At 42.2% G+C, this 20,922-nt stretch overlaps 1 protein-coding gene across 1 annotated transcript; it reads right to left on the reverse strand.

Moving 5' to 3' along the window:
* Positions 1-3,725: 3,725 nt before the first annotated feature.
* Positions 3,726-20,388, reverse strand: COA7 (cytochrome c oxidase assembly factor 7). Its single transcript, XM_079777036.1, has 3 exons — positions 20,140-20,388; positions 17,697-17,837; positions 3,726-4,972 (listed from the first exon to the last, which is right to left on the reverse strand). The coding sequence occupies exons 1-3, from the start codon at positions 20,243-20,245 to the stop codon at positions 4,524-4,526; spliced, it is 696 nt and encodes a 231-aa protein (XP_079633162.1). The 5' UTR covers positions 20,246-20,388; the 3' UTR covers positions 3,726-4,523.
* Between the last annotated feature and the right edge of the window lie 534 nt (positions 20,389-20,922).

The following is a 20,922-nucleotide window of genomic DNA, read 5'->3' on the forward strand; positions in this document are numbered from 1 at the left end:
GAAACTATGAGTAAGAATATTTATTATGTGAAAAGTTACAATTATGTAAGAGAGACTTCTCTAGGATGGATCACTCAGCCAAATGATTTGACATGTCCAACATAAATAACTCCAGGACATTTTTTCCATTGTTTTTTTTTTTTTTTTTTTTTTAGAGAGAGTGGAAGGGAGAGAGTGAGGGAGGGAGAAAGAGAGAGGAAGAGAGAGAGAGAGGGAGAGAGTGAGAGTGAGAGAGAGAGAGAGAGAGAGAGAGAGAGAGAGGGAGAGAGGCTGCCTTCCATATGTGCCCCCATTGGGGCTGGGGATCGAACCTGCAACCTAGATACATGTTCTTGACCAGGAATCAAAACCGCGACCCCTCATTGCATGGACTGATGCTCTAACCACTGAAGATACCAGCCAGGACCAACATAAATAACTTTGAAAGCACTTAGGAAGGACAGGAACTCAGTGTGGCTCTAAAGATATATGTATCCAGTATGTAATGGTGGTTGCAACAAAATACTTTAATTCAATAAAAATTTATCTAGCAGTTAAAAGAAAAATTCCTATTGAAATCTTTGAATTTATACTCCTATCTCTCTACTCCATAGATGAAAGTCCAATAATAATTTCAAGTGTGCTGCCCTGGCCAGTGTTGCTTAGTTGGTTGAGCATCACCCTGTGCACTGAAAAGTTGCCAGTTCCATTCCTGGTCAGGGCACATGCCCAGGTTGTGAGTTCGATCCCCCCGTAGGGGGTGTGCAGGAGACAGCCGACCCATGTTTCACTCACACATCAGTGTTTCTCCCTCCCTCTCCCTCTCCTTCTCTTCCACTCTAAAAATCAATATTAAAAAATATACATTAAAAATTATTTTCAAGTGTGCTGTTAAATTTGCTAAATGCAAACATTCAGTAAATAAGATGCTCTATTTTGGGCAAATTTGCAAAGTTAACCCTGTCCTTGATAAGAAATGCTAGAGGTACAGTCACTGTATTTTTTGTTCAACATGTGTAGATTTCTGTTGGCTTTTCACTCTACAAGTCAGTCATCACTCCCTGCCCTTGTACATGTCCTATTTGACAGACTCTCTAAATTAAATGTTGTGCTTCCATCTGTCAAATGCCAAATAAGTTAATTATTAGGGGTAGAAATCTATTGTTTCATTTATTATTTGTTCCTGTTGTTTTCAACCTACTGCTACTTGTCTAACTAGGGAGAGAAAAAAATAAGTCTGATAAAGCCAATCTTAGGAAATAAGTGATTCTTTAAAAAAAAAATACACACACACACACACACACACACACACACACACACACACACACATACAGAACTTATGTATAAGGGAAAGCTTGCAAATCTTGATATGTCAAGGGACCAGGAGATAGTGGCCCCAGCTTCTGGCTAGTAAGTCCTCTGCTTCTTTCTAACTATCCACAATGCAGTTCTTATACATGGAAAAACCTTATTTTAAAATCCCAACTCTGTGGTCAGTCTACACTGAGTGGCCAGATTATTATGCATTCAGAGATCATAATGATCTGGCCACTCAGTGTGTGTGTGTGTGTGTGTGTGTGTGTGGATTGATTTGAGAAAGGGAGAGGGAGAGAGAGAAACATCGATGAGAATCGATTGGCTGCCTCCTGCATGCCCCACTCTGGGGATTGAGCCTGCAACCCAGGCATATGCCATGACTGGGAATCAAACCATGACCTCTTGGTTCATAGGTCAACGCTCAACCACCAAGCTATACCCAGCTGGGCATGTGATTCTTTTTCTTTTTTCTTAATAAATATCCAAATGTGGGCATGTGGTTCTTTTTAAAAAATATATATATTATTATTGATTTCAATAAAAGGAAGAGGGAGAGAAAGATCAATTATGAGAATCATTGATCGGCTGCCTCCTGCACGCCCCACACTGGGGATTGAGCCCAAAACCCTGACTAGAATCAAACCAGGGACCCTTCAGTCTGCAGGCTGATGCTCCATCCACTGAGCAAAACCAGCTAGGGCATGTGATTCTTAAAAGATGGTTAAACATTATTGGGCCAAAGAATGCTGGTAAGTGAGGGGTAATTGTTTCTTTTGCTATGTTCCAAACTGCATTTCAAGAGAACATAGTACTTTTATAGACAAAAATTTCAGATCTTGCCTTTTTTAAAAAATTACATGTTTACAGTTTTTAAAAAATTATGGTAAAGTACACATAAAGTTTATTATCTTAACCACTTTTAAATGTATAGTTCAATAGTGTTAAGAATATTCATTTTTGCTAGAAGAGATCAAGGGGGGAAAAGAAGTGAATATATTCAATACTTTTAACAATAAAGATTTTTTAAAATAGTCATTTTTATGCAAATAATCTCCAGAAGTTTCTCATCTTGCAAAATTGAAAAGCTATACCCGTTACACAACTTCACATTTCTCCCTCCCCCAGACCATGGCAAGCACCATTGTATTATCTGTGAGTTTAGATACCTCGTCTAAGTGGAGCACACAGTATTCATCTTTTTGTGATTCGCTTATTTCACTTAGCATGTCTTCAAGTTTTATCCATGTTATCACATGTATCAGAACCTCCTTCCTTTTAAGGTTGAATAACATTCCATTGTATGTTTTGGCTGTTGTGGCTGTCTCTATGAGCATTGGTGTATAAATATCTTGGAGATCCTGCTGTCAATTTTTTATGTACCTAGAATGGAAATTGCTGGACCATATGGTAAGTCTATGTTGTTTTCTGAGGAACCACCATATTGTTTTCTAGTGGTTGCACCGTTTTACATTCCTACCAGCAATCTATACGGCTTCCAACCTCTATACATCCTTGCAAACGTGTTGTTGTTTTTTTGGAAGCCCAAATTTCTTTGTTTAAAAATGCTCAAGAGACTTTAAAAGGCCCAAAGGCGTCCAGGTTTAATTTAAGATCATCCTGAGGTTTCTCCTTTTGTGTGACATCAATTTGATTCTTGTTAATTCTAGTTGGGTAGTGGCGATTTCTTGCTACTCCCAGTATCTGTCATAAATGGCCATCAGGTTATGAACAGTGAGAAACGTAACACCAGAAATAATCATGAGACGTCTACAGATTCTACCTGAATACCCTTTCTGCATTATTCTTCACAACCAGGCCCAGTGATTACCAATTTGAGTAGCGGAGATCATGAGTGTCACCTGCAAAGACTGGAATTAAATGCAGCTCTTTCAGAACAGAAACCAGCAAACACCCTTCAAGATGAAACGCCTGTTGTCTTTTTTTTTTTTTTTTTTTAATAATAGCCATCCTGAAGGGGGTAAGATAATGATCATGATCTCATTGTGGTTTTGATTTGCATTTCCCTGGTGACTATCCATGTGGAACATCTTTTCATATGCTTGTTGGCCTACAAATATTTTTGTAACACAACAAAAGCTACTTTATATTTTGAAAATAAGCTCACTTTTTAGACCTTGTCTGCCCTTGGGAAAGTCCCTTGCCTCTATCAACCGGAGAAACTGGTGGGCTACGCTTACGAACCACCCACAGCAAACCTTCCTTCTAAGACAGCTGCAACACTGGAAGCACAAAAACTGTAGGTGGTGACAGAAATAACGGTCCTGTTGTCAGCAGGAAAATGACAAGCTCGCCCCCTAGTGACAAATTAGGAAGATACCAGAAAAAGCAAATGTTCTTAAAAGAAAAGGCACAACCACTGAAGAACATAATCTCTACCCAGAATGTGGAGAGAACACCAATAACAAAAATATTAATCAAAATAGTTTATTCACAGGAACAGTTAAAAAGGTTCTGTTCTGAGGGACAAAGTGTGTTACAAAACCCTTGCTTACAAATCCCTGCCTGAAGTTGCCTGGGGAATAATCTGCTCCCTCAGTGTGATCAGCAGTACCAAGCAAGTGGACTGGGCATGCTAGTCCACTAACTGTGATCGTCTCCACTGGAGGAGGGCTTGTGTCATCCTCTTTAGCAACCCTGAACCATAATGACCTTTAATCTTCCAGATCTCCATGAATGTATTGAAAAAATGTGACTCTAAAGGCAGAACTAAAGCCCACACCAAGGATTATGTAAGCCAGAGGGTGGCAGTCGTGACTGTTCTTAGCCCCTTAAGCCCTCTGTTATGTAAATCAAGATACTTCCTGATTTTCAAGCCTCCCAACTAAAATAATAATGATGATGATGATGGTGTCTCATTCCTTCCGGCCCTGTGGCTGCTAATTTTTCCAATCTCCTGCTCTTTGTCTCTCCACACCCCCCCCCCCCCCCCAAAAATCTCCATGGCTCTCTAGTTTGCTGTGTTTTAGAGCTATACGAGTTTGAGATCTAAAACCCCGTTAAATGTGGGTCTCTTTACAGATCACACCAGTTAAAGAAATAAACACTTCAGACTACATCCCAGTAGGTGACACTCTGGGGCAATGGGTATATGTAACCAGGGCTACAAATACCAAGTCCCAAGTCTTCCTGCTCCAGCGGGTTGATCTCCAAGGGCTGCATCGGGAATAGGAGGTGCCCGCATCTGTTGCACAGGAGGGTGGGCCACGCTACCCGAACGTTAAAGGTTGGACGTTTTTCTGCTGTTCTTTATGCAGTTTCATGGCCCGATTTTTTAGTGCTTCAGCCTTGGCTTCATCCTTATCGACGCCATCCCCCAGCTTGTACATGCGGCTGGCATTGGCACAGGCCCAGACATGGCCCAGGTCACAAGCTTTCATGGTGTATTTGTAGGCCAGGCCCATGTCCTTGGGAAAGCCGGGAGCACCCTGCAGAAACATGGCACTGAGGTTGAAGCAGCTAGGGGCATAGCTGCCATCACAGGCCCTTGTATAATAGTCTCTGGCCTTCCCCAGCTCGGGCTGGCCGTCATCATTGACCTGTCCATCATGGGCCAGGAGACCAACATTGTGACAGGCCTCCACAGACTTCTTTCCAGGCTTCTCACACGCCATCAGAAAGCAGCTGAAGGCAGCTTTCAGGTCCTGGGTCAGTCCGCCTGGGAGTTAGGAAAGAGAAGAAAAAAGTAAATCCAAGCCAGGGCAGAGCCTGAATGTCTCAGGCCAAAGTTAGGGAACAATTCCTGAGTAAAAAGCACATTCCTCGAGTTAAAGCAGCACGGAAGGAAGGTGGGCTGGTCCAGTGCAGACCTCCCAGCGTTTTTAGCCGTGGAGCCTAGTTAAAATGAGACCTTATAAGGCAGACCAAAAGGTAAAGGTAAAGTGGGAATGATAGTAATAGCTACGTCATAGGGTTACAGTGAGAATATGGCATCTTATAAGCACTTTATTAACTGTTTGTTAATTTAAATATATACTGAATGTATGCTATTTGCCAACTACTATGCTAGGTTCTGGGGAACAGATTCTGTCCCTGTCTGAGGATCTTACGGTTTAATGAGACAAACATTAAACAACTACAAAAATAAATGCATGAATATAAGTGTGACAAGTGTAGAGAAAAAGTACAGGGTGCTATGAGAATATATCAGGGTTCTGACCTGGACTAGGCAGTGAGATCAAGGAAAGCTTCCCCAAAGAAGTGATATTTGAGCTGTGAAATAATGGGGGAAAAAGGGAAAGAAAATATGACTTGCTCCAGGCAAAAGGAATAGGATACAAAGAGAAAAAGAGCCCATGTGGTAGAACCCAGAAATCCTAGGGAAGGAGGCTAGAGAGACAGGCAGGGGGCAGAACCTACAGGGTACGGTGGGTCGTATTAGGGATCCTGGACTCAGAATTCTAGGAGCAATAATAAATGGGAAACCACTAATGGGTCATTTTAAGCAGAGTTAATTACAAGACTTTTTTCTTTAGTTTGTTTTTTTATTAATGGAAATTTGAAATTCCATGTAGCACTGAGGCAGGATAGTAAGAAGCTAGAAGATTCCTGGGCAAGTGGAATGGGGAAACAAAGTCAAATTTGAACAACTTACAGCCAACTGATGAATTGAAAGATCTTATCTCCCCTAACCAGGTACACGTGAGAGCAAATGGTTTATAACTCTCCTTCCTAACCAGAGAATACATATCTTAAATCAGCAGTCGCCAACCTTTTGGACCTCACGGACCACAGATTGGCGACCGCTGATCCAAAGGTTTCCTTAAACCAGAGGTTGCCAACCTTTCAGACCTCACGGACCACCGGTTGGCGACTGCTGTCTTAAATCACCCTGGGCAGGGAAAATAGAAAACAGAGACCCAATTAATGTCATTTGTGCCAGCTAACCCCAAGGACAGATGAAGTCTGGGAAACAAATAAGAAAAACCCCATTAAAGCCAGAAAGACCCAAGATAAAAGTAAAACAGTAAAGCAGAACAAAGAACAATCCCAAACTCCCCTATACACTCATTTTGATGTATCTGCATATTAAAAATGCACCTGGAAAGCTGATGAATATTCTGCTGAAACCATCCCCTAAGATTCTCGCCAACAGAAGAGAAAAAAAACAAAAACTCAAGACAAAGATTCAGTGCAGGCTCACTGTAGAGCAGACCTATGTCCCTTCTCAGGCATGAACTTTTTACTGCCTCCTAACGCTAAGGGTCCCGACAAGAGTTTCAACCAGGAGAGCAGTGGGCAGTGGCAGCTCATCCTGGGCTTTCCTCCTGATCCTGCCTCCACGGCCCCCTTTTCTCTGACTTCCCTGTGAGCTGACAGCAGCCCCACCGTGGCTCACTTCTTTCCCATAGCATTTCTAGAATGCCAAAGCAGAGCACCACCTGGACTCTTCTATTGCTTCTTTTTTTTTTTAATCCTCACTGGAGGATATTTTTCCATTGATTTTTAGGGAGAGTGGAAGAGAGGGAAAGACAGAGAGAAACACTGATGTGAGACACATCGACTAGTTGCCTCCTGCATGAGCCCCAACCAGGGCCTGGGCCGGGGAGGAGCCTGCAACCAAGATACATGCCCTTGACCAGAATTGAACCCAGGACTCTTTGGTCCACAGGCCAAAGCTCTATCCACTGAGGCAAACTGGCTAGGGCTGTTGCTTCTTCTATGCTAAGCCCTTCCTTGTTTCACTGTCCCCAGCTTTAACAAACATATTCTCAAAATTACCTGGATTGTTTTGTGAAATCTTTCCTACACGAAGTCAAGAACCCACACAATAGAGCTGACCTGAGGCAGACCCACTTCGAGCAGGTCCCTGACCAGTAACACCATCACTCATTTAAAAAATATATAAATAGCCCTGGCTGGTTTGGCTCAGTGGATAGAGCATTGGCCTTCAGACTGAGGGGTCCCGGGTTTGATTCCAGTCAAGGGCACATGCCTAGGTTGCAGGCTCAATCCCCAGTGGGGGCGTGCAGGAAATAAATCTAGGAGCTTTTTTCATGGCAACATAGATTTATATGAAATCATTTATATTAAGTGAGTGATGTTATAAATATCCAAATGGCCCTTGGCAGAAAAACGGTCCCCCACCCCTGCCTTAGAGTTATAAAGAAATTATTAAACATATTAAAAGGTTAGTCATTGCTTTTATTTTTTAACTAAATTTTAGAGATTATTGACTCACAACTAGAAAATGTGAGGATATTTCTTCCATCTCTCCTCCCTCACTTTCTACTTTTTGTTGGTTATTTCACTTTAGGGAAAGAGCATAGCATTGTGGTTAACAAAGCCTGAGCTCTGTAGCCAGAACACCAAGCTCCAGTCCCAGCTCCATTAGTTGTCAGCTATGTGACCTTAGACATGTTATTTAACCCTAAAGTCTTAGTTTTCCTCATCTGTAAAACAAGGATAATAGTACTTACTTCATATGCTGGAAGAAGTTTAAATGTGTACTTACAAAGAGCCTGGCAGATAATAAGTGCTCAGTAAATGTAGTGTTTTTGTCATAAAGGTTTATATTATTTACATTCTATTCAGTAACCCTAATTAGCCCAATATTCATTCTAAATGGATTCAACTCATCACTGGTCTTTCCATAAGAGCATCTCCATTCCGGAATTATTTTTGATTCACCTCTTTATTGGTTATTAGGTATTTTTCTCTAAAAGCTGATAGATTCTATGCCCCCTGAGTTCTTTCACTTTTGAGAATATATTCCTCTCACCTTTATATTTAAACTAGAGGCCCGGTGCACAACATTCATGCACTGGGGGTGGGGGTGGAGGACAGAGGGTCTCTCAGCCCGGCCTGCGCCCTCTCGCAGTCCGGGATCCTTTGGGGGATGTCCACCTGCCAGCTTAGGCCCGATCCCCCTGGCAGTCAGACATCCCTCTCGCGGTCCAGGACCCCTTGCTCCTTACCACCCGCCTGCAGTGAAGGCAGGAGAGGCTCTCACCACCGCCGCTGCGCTTGCCAGTTGTGAGTGCGGCTTCTGGCTGAGCGGCGCTCCCCCTGGGGGAGCGCACTGACCACCAGGGGGCAGCTCCTGCATCGAGCGTCTGCCCCATGGTGGTCAGTAGGCATCATAGCGACCAGTGGTTCTGCCATTCAGTCAATTTGCATATTAGGGTTTTATTATAGAGAATAGTAGTTAAGTCTTGCTTTTATATCCAGTCTGACATTCTCTGCCTTTTACCTATTTACTTACATTTAATGCAATTAGTGATATAGCTAGGTTTTAAGTCTACAATCTTTTCCCCCATTTGTCCCAAATGTTTTTGCTTTTTCTTCTTTCTTGCACTCTTTTGAATTGTATGTTTCTAATAGTCAATTTTATTCTCATCATTAGCTTTTGTTATTTATACTTCTTTTCCAGTGGTTTATCTAGTGATTATAATATGTATCCTTAACATATCACAATCATGAATTAATATTATACCACTTCACATATAAGAATATAACAATTAACTTTCATTTACCACATTCCCATTTTTGTACTATTGCTGTAATGTTTTACATATATATATTACTCTTATGCTTTACTTATATATACTAGGTGTACCAGTTAATAATGTGGATTTTGTAATCAAAGAAAACACGATAATTTCAAGAGAAACATCAAAAGTGCTTTATTCAAAGTAATGTCCATCGCTAGCTACACATTTCCCCCATATTTCAGGTAATTTGCAGATACCATCCCAATAGAACTCCTCTTGTTTCGAGGCAAACTATTCAGAGACCAAATTTTCCACTTCTTCGTATGTTTTGAAGTGCTGCTCAGAAAGTGCGTGTGCCATCGATCTGAACAAGTGGTAACCTGAAGGAGCAAGGTCTGGTGAATATGGCAGGTGGGTTAATACTTCCTAGGCAAGATCTTTTAACGAGTCTTTAACTGGTTTTGAAGTGTGTGTTGGTGTGTCATCATGAAGCAAAATTACTTTGCTATGTCTTCTGGCACATTCTGGTCATTTTACGATCAAAGTGTGGTTCAAATTCATTATTTGTTGTCGGTAGTGATCAGTATTAACGGTTTCATGATTTTGTGTGTTTGGGATTCTCAAAATAAATTCACTTTTCATCGCCAGACACAATTCGATGCAAAAAAGACTTTCTTTTGTGCCATTGAAGCAACATTTTACTGATGACTTTTCAGTTTTCCATTTGTCTTTTGTTCAGTTGATGTGGCACCCATTTTCCTTCCTTTAAAATCTTTCCCATTTCTTGTAAACGATCGGAAATTGTTTGCTGAACAAAATTTAATCTTTCTGCAAGTTGTTTTTGAGTTTGACACACATCTTCATCCAATAATGCTTGTAATTGTTGGTCGTCAAACTTTTTTGGTTGACCTGGACATTCTTTGTCTTTCACATTGAAATCATCACTTTTAAAGCGTTTAAACCAGCGTTCACAAGTATCTTGAGATGGAGCATGTTCACCATAAGCTTCCCAAAGTATACAATAACTTTCAGTACCACTTTTCTTCAAAATAATGAATTAAAACTTCCCTTTTTTTGGCATGAAATTTGACATTTTTAAGCGTAAAAATATTTATGATGTTAACACCTTCAGCAAATTTGACATATAAAGTTTTGAAGCTTGCTGTCAATACAACAAAATAGCATACACATCAAATTGCATATATATCAACATATGTGTAACTCCATCTATTGAAAAAAATCCAATTAACTGGTACACCTAGTATATATTAGCCTCACAATATATTGCTATTACTTTTGCTTTAAACAGTCTTTTAAATACATTAATAAGTAAAGTTTTCTTTTTATACACATATTCTAATGTGCTTTTTTTTGTATAGACCCTAGTTTCTATCTGTTATCATTGTCCATCAACCCAAACAACTTTCTTATAATATAGTGACTCATTAGTGACTCATGAATTTATTTAGCTGAAAATGAATTTATCTCATCTTCATTTTACTTTACTTTATTGTAAAATTATTATTATTTTTTTTTAGAGAGGGAAGGAGGGAGCAAGGGGGAAGAGAAAGAGAGAGAAAGAGAGAGAGAGAGAGAGAGAGAGAGAGAGAGAGAGAGAGAGAGAGAGAGAGAGAGGTGTCAATGTGTCTGAGACACATTAATTGGCTGCCTCCTGCACACACCCTGAGTGGGGACTGAACCTAAAACCTAGGCATGTGCCCTGGCTGGAAATCAAAACTGCGATCTTCTGGTGCATGGGATGACGCTTCAATCAACTGAGCCACAATTTTAAAGATATTGTTGCTAAAGTCAAATTCTAATTTAACAGTTTTTTTCTTTCAGCATTTCAAAGATATTATTCTTTTGTTTTCCTGTTGTTCCTGATAAGAAGTGGTTGTTTTCTCACCTCAATGCCATTTTCTCTGTTTTTAATATTTTCTCTTTGTCTTTGGTTTGTGTCTAAGAGTGATTTTCATTGGTTATTCTGCTTGGGTTCACTGAACTTCATAGATCTGTGGACTGATATTTTTTCATCAAATATGGAAATGTTTATTCTTTAAATATTTTTCCTATTCCAATCTCTTATCTTTCTGGGATTTCAATACACATATGTTAAAGTGATGTATATTGAACCCCACAGGTTGAGGCTCTGTCCGTTTTTTCCTTTTTCTCAGTGCCTCAATTTAGATAATATTGATACTTCTTATTCAAATAACTGATTTTTCAAATTCACTGATTGTTTTCTCCTTAAGTATCTAACTTGCTGTTAAGCCTGATCAGTAAACTTTTAATTTCAAACTAAGGAAATGTAGACACAGGGGGCAGGTCTCAGCCCATCCTCTGCGGCCCTGCCCGGCCCCTCCCCCTGACGGCACGGAGCGATTGGGGCCGGCGCCAGCAGCGGGTGCGAGTGGCGGCTGCTGCCCCAATCGCCCCTCAGGAGCAAGGGGAGGTGGAGAAGCCCTCAGGGGCGATCAGGGCCAGCAGCTGATGGCGCCGAGTGATCGAGATTGGTGCCGGGCACTGGCAGTAGGTGTGAGCAGCGGCTCGGGCGCCGCCAGCGGGTGCGAGTGGGGCCAGAGCTGCCAGTGGGTGCAAGCAGCAGTTCTGGTGCCAGCAGCAGGTGCGAGCGCTGGGTGGAACCACGGCACGCGGGGAGCAAAGAATTTTCAGTAATCACCAGAGGCTCACCCCGATGACAGTGACTGGCACCCCGCCTTGGTCTGGCGCCCCTGCTCACCTGCTCCATCATCCCGCCACGGCCAATGCCCACCATGTTCCACACACGCCCCCTGGTGGTCAGCGCACGTCATAGTGACCGGTTGTTTGGGTTGTTCCGCTGTCCGGTCTATTTGCATATTAGCCTTTTATTATATAGGAGGATACAGCTTTCAATTGCAGGATTAAGGATTTAATTTGGTTCTTTTTATAATTTCAATATTTCTAGTGAGATTTCCTATCTGTTCAGTCATTATGTCCATATTTTATTTAAACCCTTAAATATAGTTATTATACCTGTTTTTAAATTCTCAATTGTAAATTCCAGTGTCTGTATCATATCTGGATCTATTTCTATTAATTGCCTTTTTTTTTTAATATTTAGTACTTCCTTATTTTATGCTGGATATTGTGGATGATACTTTGTACAGTTTGGACTGTTGAGTTTTATTCTGGCAGGTAGCTAGCTAATTTACTAGTGAATTAGCCTGATCCTTTAGAGGCTTGTATTTAAGTTTGTTAGAGCAGATCTAGAGTAGTCTTACCATGGCCTTTCTGGAGTCTCTGTTGACTATTTGTGGTGTTCACTGAGGTCCCTCTTCTCTGGCTGATTGGAACTCAAACCACTCCTAACACTATGAAACCTCTGGAATCTCTTTAGTTCATAGCTCCTCAATATTTTTTACTGAAAGGTCTCTCACAGACCTTGTGCAGCTTAATATTGGGCCAAAGACTTAAGTGATTGCCTATGTGGATTTCTAGAGTTCCTCTGTGTAGCTTATTCCTCTCTGGTATCCTGTCCTGCGAATTCCACTTCCTCAGTAGCTGGAAACTCTGACCTCTGCCTCATTTGTTAAGCACGATTATCATGCTCTATTTGGCTTCACCTCTTTGTGCATAGTCTGGAAAATACTTTCAAGAGGAAATCGAAAGCAATCATGGATGGCGATCACCTTATGTGTTTTCCTTTTCTCGGGGATCACAATACTTCATTGCCTGTTGTCCAATGCCTGAAAACAGTTGCTTTGTATATTTTAGCTAATCCATGGCTAAAATATACAAAGTTCTTAAAAGTTCATTTTAATTGCCTCTGGAAAGAAGATTGGGGACTTGCATTAATCTCCTCACTATAACCCAAGCAGGAAAGGCGGGTGGGGTGGATAGAAATGATAGCAGAAAAGGGAGAAACAGGTCAGATTTGAGACATATTTTAAACATAAACTAGCCAGGATATAATAAATAGGAGGGAGAAGAAAACAAGAATTCCACAATGGATTTGTTAAGTTTGAGATGTCTATGAGAACTCCAAGTAGAACTGTTCAATAAATAGCTATAGGCAGTATGGACCTCACAAGAATGGTCTTGACTAGATAAAGGTTTATTTGCTTTATCATCATTAACTTATTTCCTCCTCTAAAGTAATCGTATTTTTTAGAAGAGAAAGTGAGGACTTTAAATAGGAAAGGGGGAAGCATACATAATGCAGATATGTACTGCTTATAAACTATAAATTAATGATAAATTTCCCAGATGAATAATGTTGGAGTATCTCTGCACATAATCTTTATTTGCATCTTTAGAGACCATTACTATTTAAATTTTGATGTATTTCCTCTTAGTACATAGACCTTTCCTCAAGGTCTATGTAGATTGGTATTATTTTTACATGTTATAATCATGAGCCCTTGTCACTCCCCATTAGAAACCCTTCTTAGTATCTTTCATTGGCTGCAGGATATGTCATAAAAGAGATATGTGTCAGAATTATTTTCCCCTTCCTTTTATAGGACACTTAACCTTTTGCACTCGGATGTCGAGTGTGACTCGACACGGTTAGCATTAGAATAAAGGAATCGAGAAAAAAGCAAGCGAGTGCAAAGGGTTAAATTGCTTTACAAATGAAAACATGTGGCCCAAATACTCCATGGGTGTGCAATCCAAAGTAACTTCTGCAGCAACCAATACAAACCAGACCTGTTCAAATTGATAGAATGTTTTACAGTTTAACAAAGCAGTCATATCTACTCTCATATGATGCACAGAAAAAACCCTACAAAGAAGGTATGAGCAGACCTTATTACTTTTAATTTCGTCAATGAGGAATTTGTGGCTCAGGGAAGGAAAATGCTTTGCCTGATGTCACAACATCAGCTAAAAGTGGGTTCTTTGGCTTCCCACTCTTTCCCCTGCCCCAGCTATCCTTGGTAAAAGGAGAATTATTAACCAGTCTGTGTCAAGAAAGAACACGGGGCGTTTTTTCAGGAACAGAGGGCAAGACCAAAGATTATAAAATCCTTTATCTCAGAAGTAGGCAGGAGGAGCCAACAGTATTGGCTTTTAGACTTGGCAGGGCTCAAGGTCTAATAAACAGCAATCCAAAAGGGCTTGAGTAGCAAAGATCTATTAATGAGACCACTTTGATTTAAACACCTACAGAAATTTATTTAAGAATGTTAGTTTAACGGAGGATTAATTATTGTTCTCTAGCACTCTTTTTTAAACAAAATATATTTTTATTGATTTCAGAGAAGAAGGGAGAGGAAGAGAGAGATAGAAACATCAATAATGAGAATCATTGACTGGCTGCCTCCTACACTGGGATCAAGCCCACAACCTGGGCATGTGCTTTGACGGGGAATCGAACTGTGACCTCCTGGTTCATAGGTTGATGCTCAACTACTGAGCCATGCCAGCCCGGCCTACTCTTTTTGTTTTTTTAAGAAATTTACTTGTTTTATTATTTTTAAATTATTTTTTGAAATACTGTTATTTAATTTTTAGAGAAAGAAAAGAAGGGAGAGGGAGAGAGAAACATCAATGTGATAGCAAAACATCGATCAGCTGCCTCCTGCACATCCCCCTACTGGGGATCCAGCCCACAACCCAGGTATGTACCTGACGAGGAATCAAATCAGCAACTTTTTGGTGCATGGGATGATGCCCAACCAAATGAGCCACACTGGCCAGGGCATCTACCACTGTTTTTTTTTCCACACCTGCTCACCTTTCTGCCTGGAACATAACTCTAGTCCACCTCCACCAAAAAAAATCTACTCTGTCCTTGAAACACCACATTCAATGCCTCCTCCTCTATGACAGCACCCCAAATGATGACACTGTCCCAGCATTAAACAGGGTACTTTACATGTCTCTCTCTGAAGATGCTTCTCAAGCTCTCCTAGGTATAACAGGTATTAGTATGAATGTGCCCCCTGCCCCCATACACACTGGTCATGTTTAATTCTTGTTTCACTGCAGATAGCAAATACTAAAAGTATGCTCAACAAAGGAGCACCAGAACAACAACAAAAAGGCTCAGTGCACAATTATTAATCACATAAGTCTGTATAATAAGCCTGTCTTTCCTTAATTCAATAAGGAACTCAAAATCTTTGTGGAAAATATAGTAAAATATGGTATAAAGACAAAAAGAATCCAAAACTTTACCAGGACACAAATCCAGAGACATTTTTGGTTTTGCACACTATATTATATAGCTGAATTTATACCATATATAATTTTGTACTCTGCTTTCTTCACTGAATATTATAAGTTTTCCCCACATCAACAAAATTTTTTAGAAACTTTTTTTTTTCAGAGAGGAAGGGAGGAGAGAGAAAAATAGAAACATCAATGATGAGAAAAATAGAAACATCAGCTGCCTCCCCTATGCCCCCCACTGGGGACCGAGCCCGCAACCCGGGCATGTGCCCCCAACTGGAGTCAAACCCGGGACCCTTCAGTCCGCAGGTCAACGCTCTATCCACTGAGCCAAACCAGCCAGGGCAGAAACATTTTTTAATGTGCTACATAACATTCCATCCAATGGAAGATATTTATTTAACTAAGCTGCTACTGTTGGTAGACAAGTTTTTCAAAAAAATTAATATAATGCAGTTATGTACTGCTTATACACTATAAATTAATGATAAATTTTCCAGATGAATAATGCTGGGGTGAATATCTTTGCACATCACCTTTATTTATATTTTTAGTTATTTCCTTAGGTTAGAATATTAAGAAAATTACTAAGTTAAAGAAACGCCCCTCTGCATCAGAAGGGAAACTGATATTCTTTTTTTTTTAAATATATTTTATTGATTTTTTTACAGAGAGGAAGAGAGAGGGATAGAGAGTTAGAGACATCGATGAGAGAGAAACATCGATCAGCTGCCTCTTGCACACCCCCTACTGGGAATGTGCCCGCAACCAAGGTACATGCCCTTGACCGGAATCTAACCTGGGACTCTCAAGTCCGCAAGCCGACGCTCTATCCACTGAGCCAAACCGGTTTCGGCAGAAACTGATATTCTTGATGATGATAAACTTTCATCAAAATAGGGACTACCACAAACCCAATGTCCCATGTGAAAGCAGAAATAATCTACACAGCTCCAGAGAATTAAAAAGACATCTTCATCAAACTTTCACTGAACAACTCTCCAACCAGGCTTGGGCACAGGGGACAAAGGATAAATGAATCATCTTCAAGAAGCTCATGATCTGGTGAGCAAAAAAATTAGCTGCCTGTTCAAAGGTCATATTCCCTATTTGTGGTGGTTTTAAATATGTCCATAAATTCTTTGATATTCCTGGTTTTGAGGGGTGGACTTTTAAGTTCTCTCCCCTTAATGTAGACTAGACTTACTGACTCACTTCTAATAAATAGAATGTGATGGGAATGAAACATGTGTGACATCTAAGGGTAGGCCATTGAGGATTCATCAAAAGACACTGAGGATTCCTTCTTGCTCTCTCTCTTGGATCACTCACTCCGGAGGAAGCCAGATGCCATGGCATGAGGACACAGAGAGATCCATGTCACAAGGAACTGAGGTCACCTGATAATAGCTGGCAAGGAACAGAAGGAAGTATTTACCAACAGCCGCATGAGTAAGTCATCTTAAAATGGGAAAATCCAGTTCCAGTCAAGCCTTCAAATAACTGCACCCCTAACTCCCTGGCTAATGTCTAAAAAATCATGAGAGACCCTAAGGCACACAGCTAAGCTACTCCCAAATTCCTGACCCATAGAAACTATGTGAAGTAAATTTGCTAGGATAATTTGCTATTTAGAGTAGATAACTTAAAAACTATTCCAGTAATGACTGCAATAGGGTATGAGGAGAAAAGATAGATGAAGGGAATTAACCATTATTGATCCCCTCCTCTGGGCCAGGCATGTACTTATGCCTTACCTACTTTTGAAGCATAATAATCCCTCTTTTGGAAAAACTGCTGTTTGAAACTGCTGTTTGAAATTCTCTGCTATTAGATAGTCCCTTGTTCTGTAAGTCAACTGTTATTTTTAGACGGTCTCTTATTCTGTAAAATGACTTTGCTTTTTTAGCTTGAATAATAGAGAAGATAAACTTAACTGTCTGACCTTGCAAGCTAGCCATCTAACATAAGGGGCTGATACTGAAAATACTCCCATATTCTCATGCCAGGTGTTTATGTTTGTTAGATATATGCCCAAGGTTACAAGCAGTCTGCAAAAATAACTTACACAGAGCTCTGTGTAAAGTCTGCAGACAAAGAGCTAGAAAGATATAAAAATAGGAGAAGCTTCCTCCTTTTTTTTGCTCAGAAATTTGGGAGACATCTCCCTCTGGGCCCGCTGGTGTTAATAAAGACTCCCAATTAAATTGGCTCACTAAGGCCCTAACCAGTTTCGCTCAGTGGATAGAGCGTCGGCCTGTGGACTGAAGGGTCCCAGGTTCGGTTCCAGTCAAGGGCATGTACCTTGGTTGCGGGTACATCCCCAGTGGGGGGTGTGCAGGAGGCAGCTGATCGATGTTTCTCTCTCATCGATGTTTCTAGCTCTCTATCCCTCTCCCTTCCTCTCTGTAATGTAAAGTATCAATAAAATATATATATATAAATTGGCTCACTAAGGCGTCTTCTGTCAAGCTCGCTGATTTACAACACAACACTTTATCCTTTTTAATCCTCACAAAATCCCTATGAAGTATTTTATAAGTGATGTAAAAGGCACAGAGGTTAAGTGACTGGCTCAAGATCCCACTCACTACTTGCAAATAACATTCCCTGAGGTCTGCCTAACTTAAAAGGTTGTACTCTTCCCCTCTCCATTCTGCTGAACTCATTTCCAAATCTTCCTGCAACGTGCTCCCCCAATGCCTGTGAGGACCCTTCTGCAAAGAGGGCTCAGTGTGAGGTCAGCACTACTATCGATGACAAGTACCAAGGAAAGCAGGCCCTCCTTACCTTTTCCGGTCACATAATAGGCCCCCAGTTTGTAGCAGCTATCACTGTGCTTGTTATCTTCACAGTTGAACTTCAACACCTTGGCAGCCTCATCAAAATTCTTCTGGATCCCTTCCAAATAGTCTACCAGCCGATAACAACCTGTGAAAAGAGGGCAAGAGCTTTTCTTCACGCCTGGGGCCATTGCTTAGCAGTAGGGAGGGTCAAGGTGTGACAGGCCAGATGTGTCTTTCATTTAGGACCAGCCTCTGTTCTCCTGAGGTGTGACAAGGAATGCAGGTGGTGTTCAGCATTCCTACAAAGGCATTGTCTGCCCTGGGGCAGGGACTGAGCAATGTTAAGGACTGGGGAGACCTTGGCCCCTGCACGGACTCCTCCTCTCACCAGCCCTTCTGCTCTGCCAGCCAGGCCAGCCCAAAGACACAGTGACTTCCATAATCGAAACTCTGCTAGCTTCGGAACTTCTTCGGAAACTCAGTAGTCAAACACAGAAAACCAAACGGGTCCATAGGCTAGTCTTTGTAGCAGCGAGAAAGGGGTGCTTCGATGACTGTACCTAACCCCTCAGCCAGGCTCAGAATGTGAAGTCTGACAACAGAGTAGAAACAGCAGCTACCAAAGGAGTTGGAAATATATCCTCTCTCCTTGGCAGGCTCTAGTCCCAGCAAGCCTCTCCTTAACATCTCTCCCCTGTCCCTTCTTCATCCCCAATAACATCCATCTCTCATTCATTTACAATCAAACGATATTTGACCATCTATGTTCATCTATGCACAAAACACTACACTAATCCCAGAAGCTGGGAATACAGTCCATTGCCCTCCTAAAAATTACATTCTAGAGCCATGGTCGGCAAACTGCGGCTCTTTGGCCCCTTGAGTGTGACTCTTCCACAAAATACTATGGCCTGGGCGAGTCTATTTTGAAGAAGTGGCATTAGAAGAAGTTTAAGTTTAAAAAATTTGGCTCTCAAAAGAAATTTCAATCGTTGTACTGTTGATATCTGGCTCTGTTGACTAATGAGTTTGCCGACCACTGTTCTAGAGGAGTAAACACAATAAGTGAACAGGTGAACAAGATGTATTCAAACAGTAATAAATGTTATGATTGAAATGAAACAGGATTATAAGATAGTTTGTTGTGCATGTTGGGGGAATGGTTAACAGGTGATCAGGGAAGACCAATTCCCTCTGACCAACACCAGAAATCTTTCCCAGCCATCCTGCTCAAGTAACTCTCCTGTGAATTCTCTCTCCACTTAGGACATGGACCAGCTCTCAAAGAACAACCCTGGGTTCTTTTTAAGCATTATATAATACAGAGCAACTCTGCGCAGTTGATTAGCATAAAAAAATAGCAATATCGCCCTAGCTGGTTTTGCTCAGTGGTTAGAACATCCATGGGCACACTGGGCTTGATTCACAGTCAAGGGCACGTACCTGGGTTGCAGGTTCAGGAGGCAACCAATGGATGTATCTGTCTATACCAATGTCCCCCACCCTCTTCAAAAATATCAATGGGAAAAACAAACAAACAAAAAAGAGTTATATCATGTTCTGGAACTAGGCTGCAAGCCATTATAAGGTAGGGCCAGTGCCATTTTTTTTCCTCTATAAAAAATAAAGTAGGAAGCCCTGGCCAGTGTGGCTCAGTTGGTTGGAGTGTAGACCTGTATACACCAAAAGGTGGTGGGTTTCCTGCCCAGTGGGGGCGCGTGCAGGAGGCAGCCAATCAATGTTTCTCTCTAAAATCAATCAACCAATAAATAAGTAAAGTAGGAGGAAGAAAACCACCCAGAGGCACTGGATTCGGAGTGGCCCCTCTGGACACCACCATTCACCCCACACTCAAGTCAACTCAGTGTTCCCAGCACACACAGGGCGCATTCATGTCCTAGGTCCCTGCCACTCACTGTTCCCTCCGCCTGGCATCGACCTCCCTTCCCTTTCTCAACCCTCAGTTCAAACGCCATTTTCTCAGTGATTCCCCCTGACTACTCCATTTAAAATTGCCCTCCATAATTCCCGACACCGCTGTCACGTCTTCCCATTGCTCTATTTTCTAACACACGATTTCGTTTATTTCCTTATGTTTATTGTCCAATTCCCCCCCACTAGAATGTACGCTCCATGAGGACAGGGAATCTTATCTGTTCCCGGATAGGTCCCCAGTCCCTCTACCCCAAGTGCCCTGGCCTTTCTCCTTCCCGGCCGGCCTCCAGGTGGAAGCCGGCGGAGCACTGCCCCACGGAGAGTCCGGACAGCCCTCGTGGAACCCAACACGCGCAAGGTCGCCAGTGTCCCACTGACCCCGTCCCGCCCCGCCGTGCCCCGGGCGCGCGACCGCTCCCAGATCCCCTCGGAGGTCGCCCACGTGACCTTCCGGCCCCGGCCCCTCCTCCACGGGCTCCCACGTGTTCCCAGGCCGCGCCGGCAGCGCTTACCATCCGGGTCCTTCTCGCGGTAGCACTGGTAGTTGCATTCCACCTCCATGTTCTCCAGAAACGACTTCACCTGCTCCTCGTCCTGGAAGTCCACCACGCCAGCCATGGTTCCAGCTCGCCCAGATGAGATTAACCTGTCGCTCCGGCCCAGGCCACGCGGAGTCCAGCCCCACGGTCCCGGGAGCCGGCGGAGGGGCGGGGCCTGGGCGGGCGCGCCGCCGCGGGAGGTCTGCGCGCACCCGCTCAGCTCTTTCGCTAAGGCCTGGGCGGGGCCTGGGCGGGGCCTGGGCGGGCGCGCCGCGGCGGAGGTCTGCGCGCACCCGCTCAGCTCATTCGCTAAGGCCAGTCCTCACACTGTTCGTCTTTGGCGTTCGAATCTTTTCCTCTGGCCCTTCCATTCCTAAAACTGAGGGCAGTCTTTCTGCAGCACTTTATGGCCTTAAGTCACTTTCTGCCTGTAATCTCCCCATACATTCATTAGTTCCATAATCTCTAAGGGCCTACTGTGTGCCTCACCAAGTGCTTCCTTCTAGTAATTCAACAGCTAGGAAAAATGGTCCCTGCATTTAAATAGCTTGCAGTTTAGTAGGAAGACATTTATTTATTCATTCAACAAGCAATTTGAGCACCTCCTATATATATATAAGTCTGTACAACTGCAATAAGAAATATGGTTCATCTCTATATTCCTCCCAGACCCACCCCCTGCTCCCAACATGAATGACCAAAGGCTTGTGCCGGGTGATGACTGGAACACAATAGCTGTAGAAGTTGTACAAATAA

Source organism: Cnephaeus nilssonii (genome assembly GCF_951640355.1).
Source record: "Cnephaeus nilssonii genome assembly, chromosome: 7".
Classification (NCBI taxonomy): Eukaryota; Metazoa; Chordata; class Mammalia; order Chiroptera; family Vespertilionidae; genus Cnephaeus; species Cnephaeus nilssonii.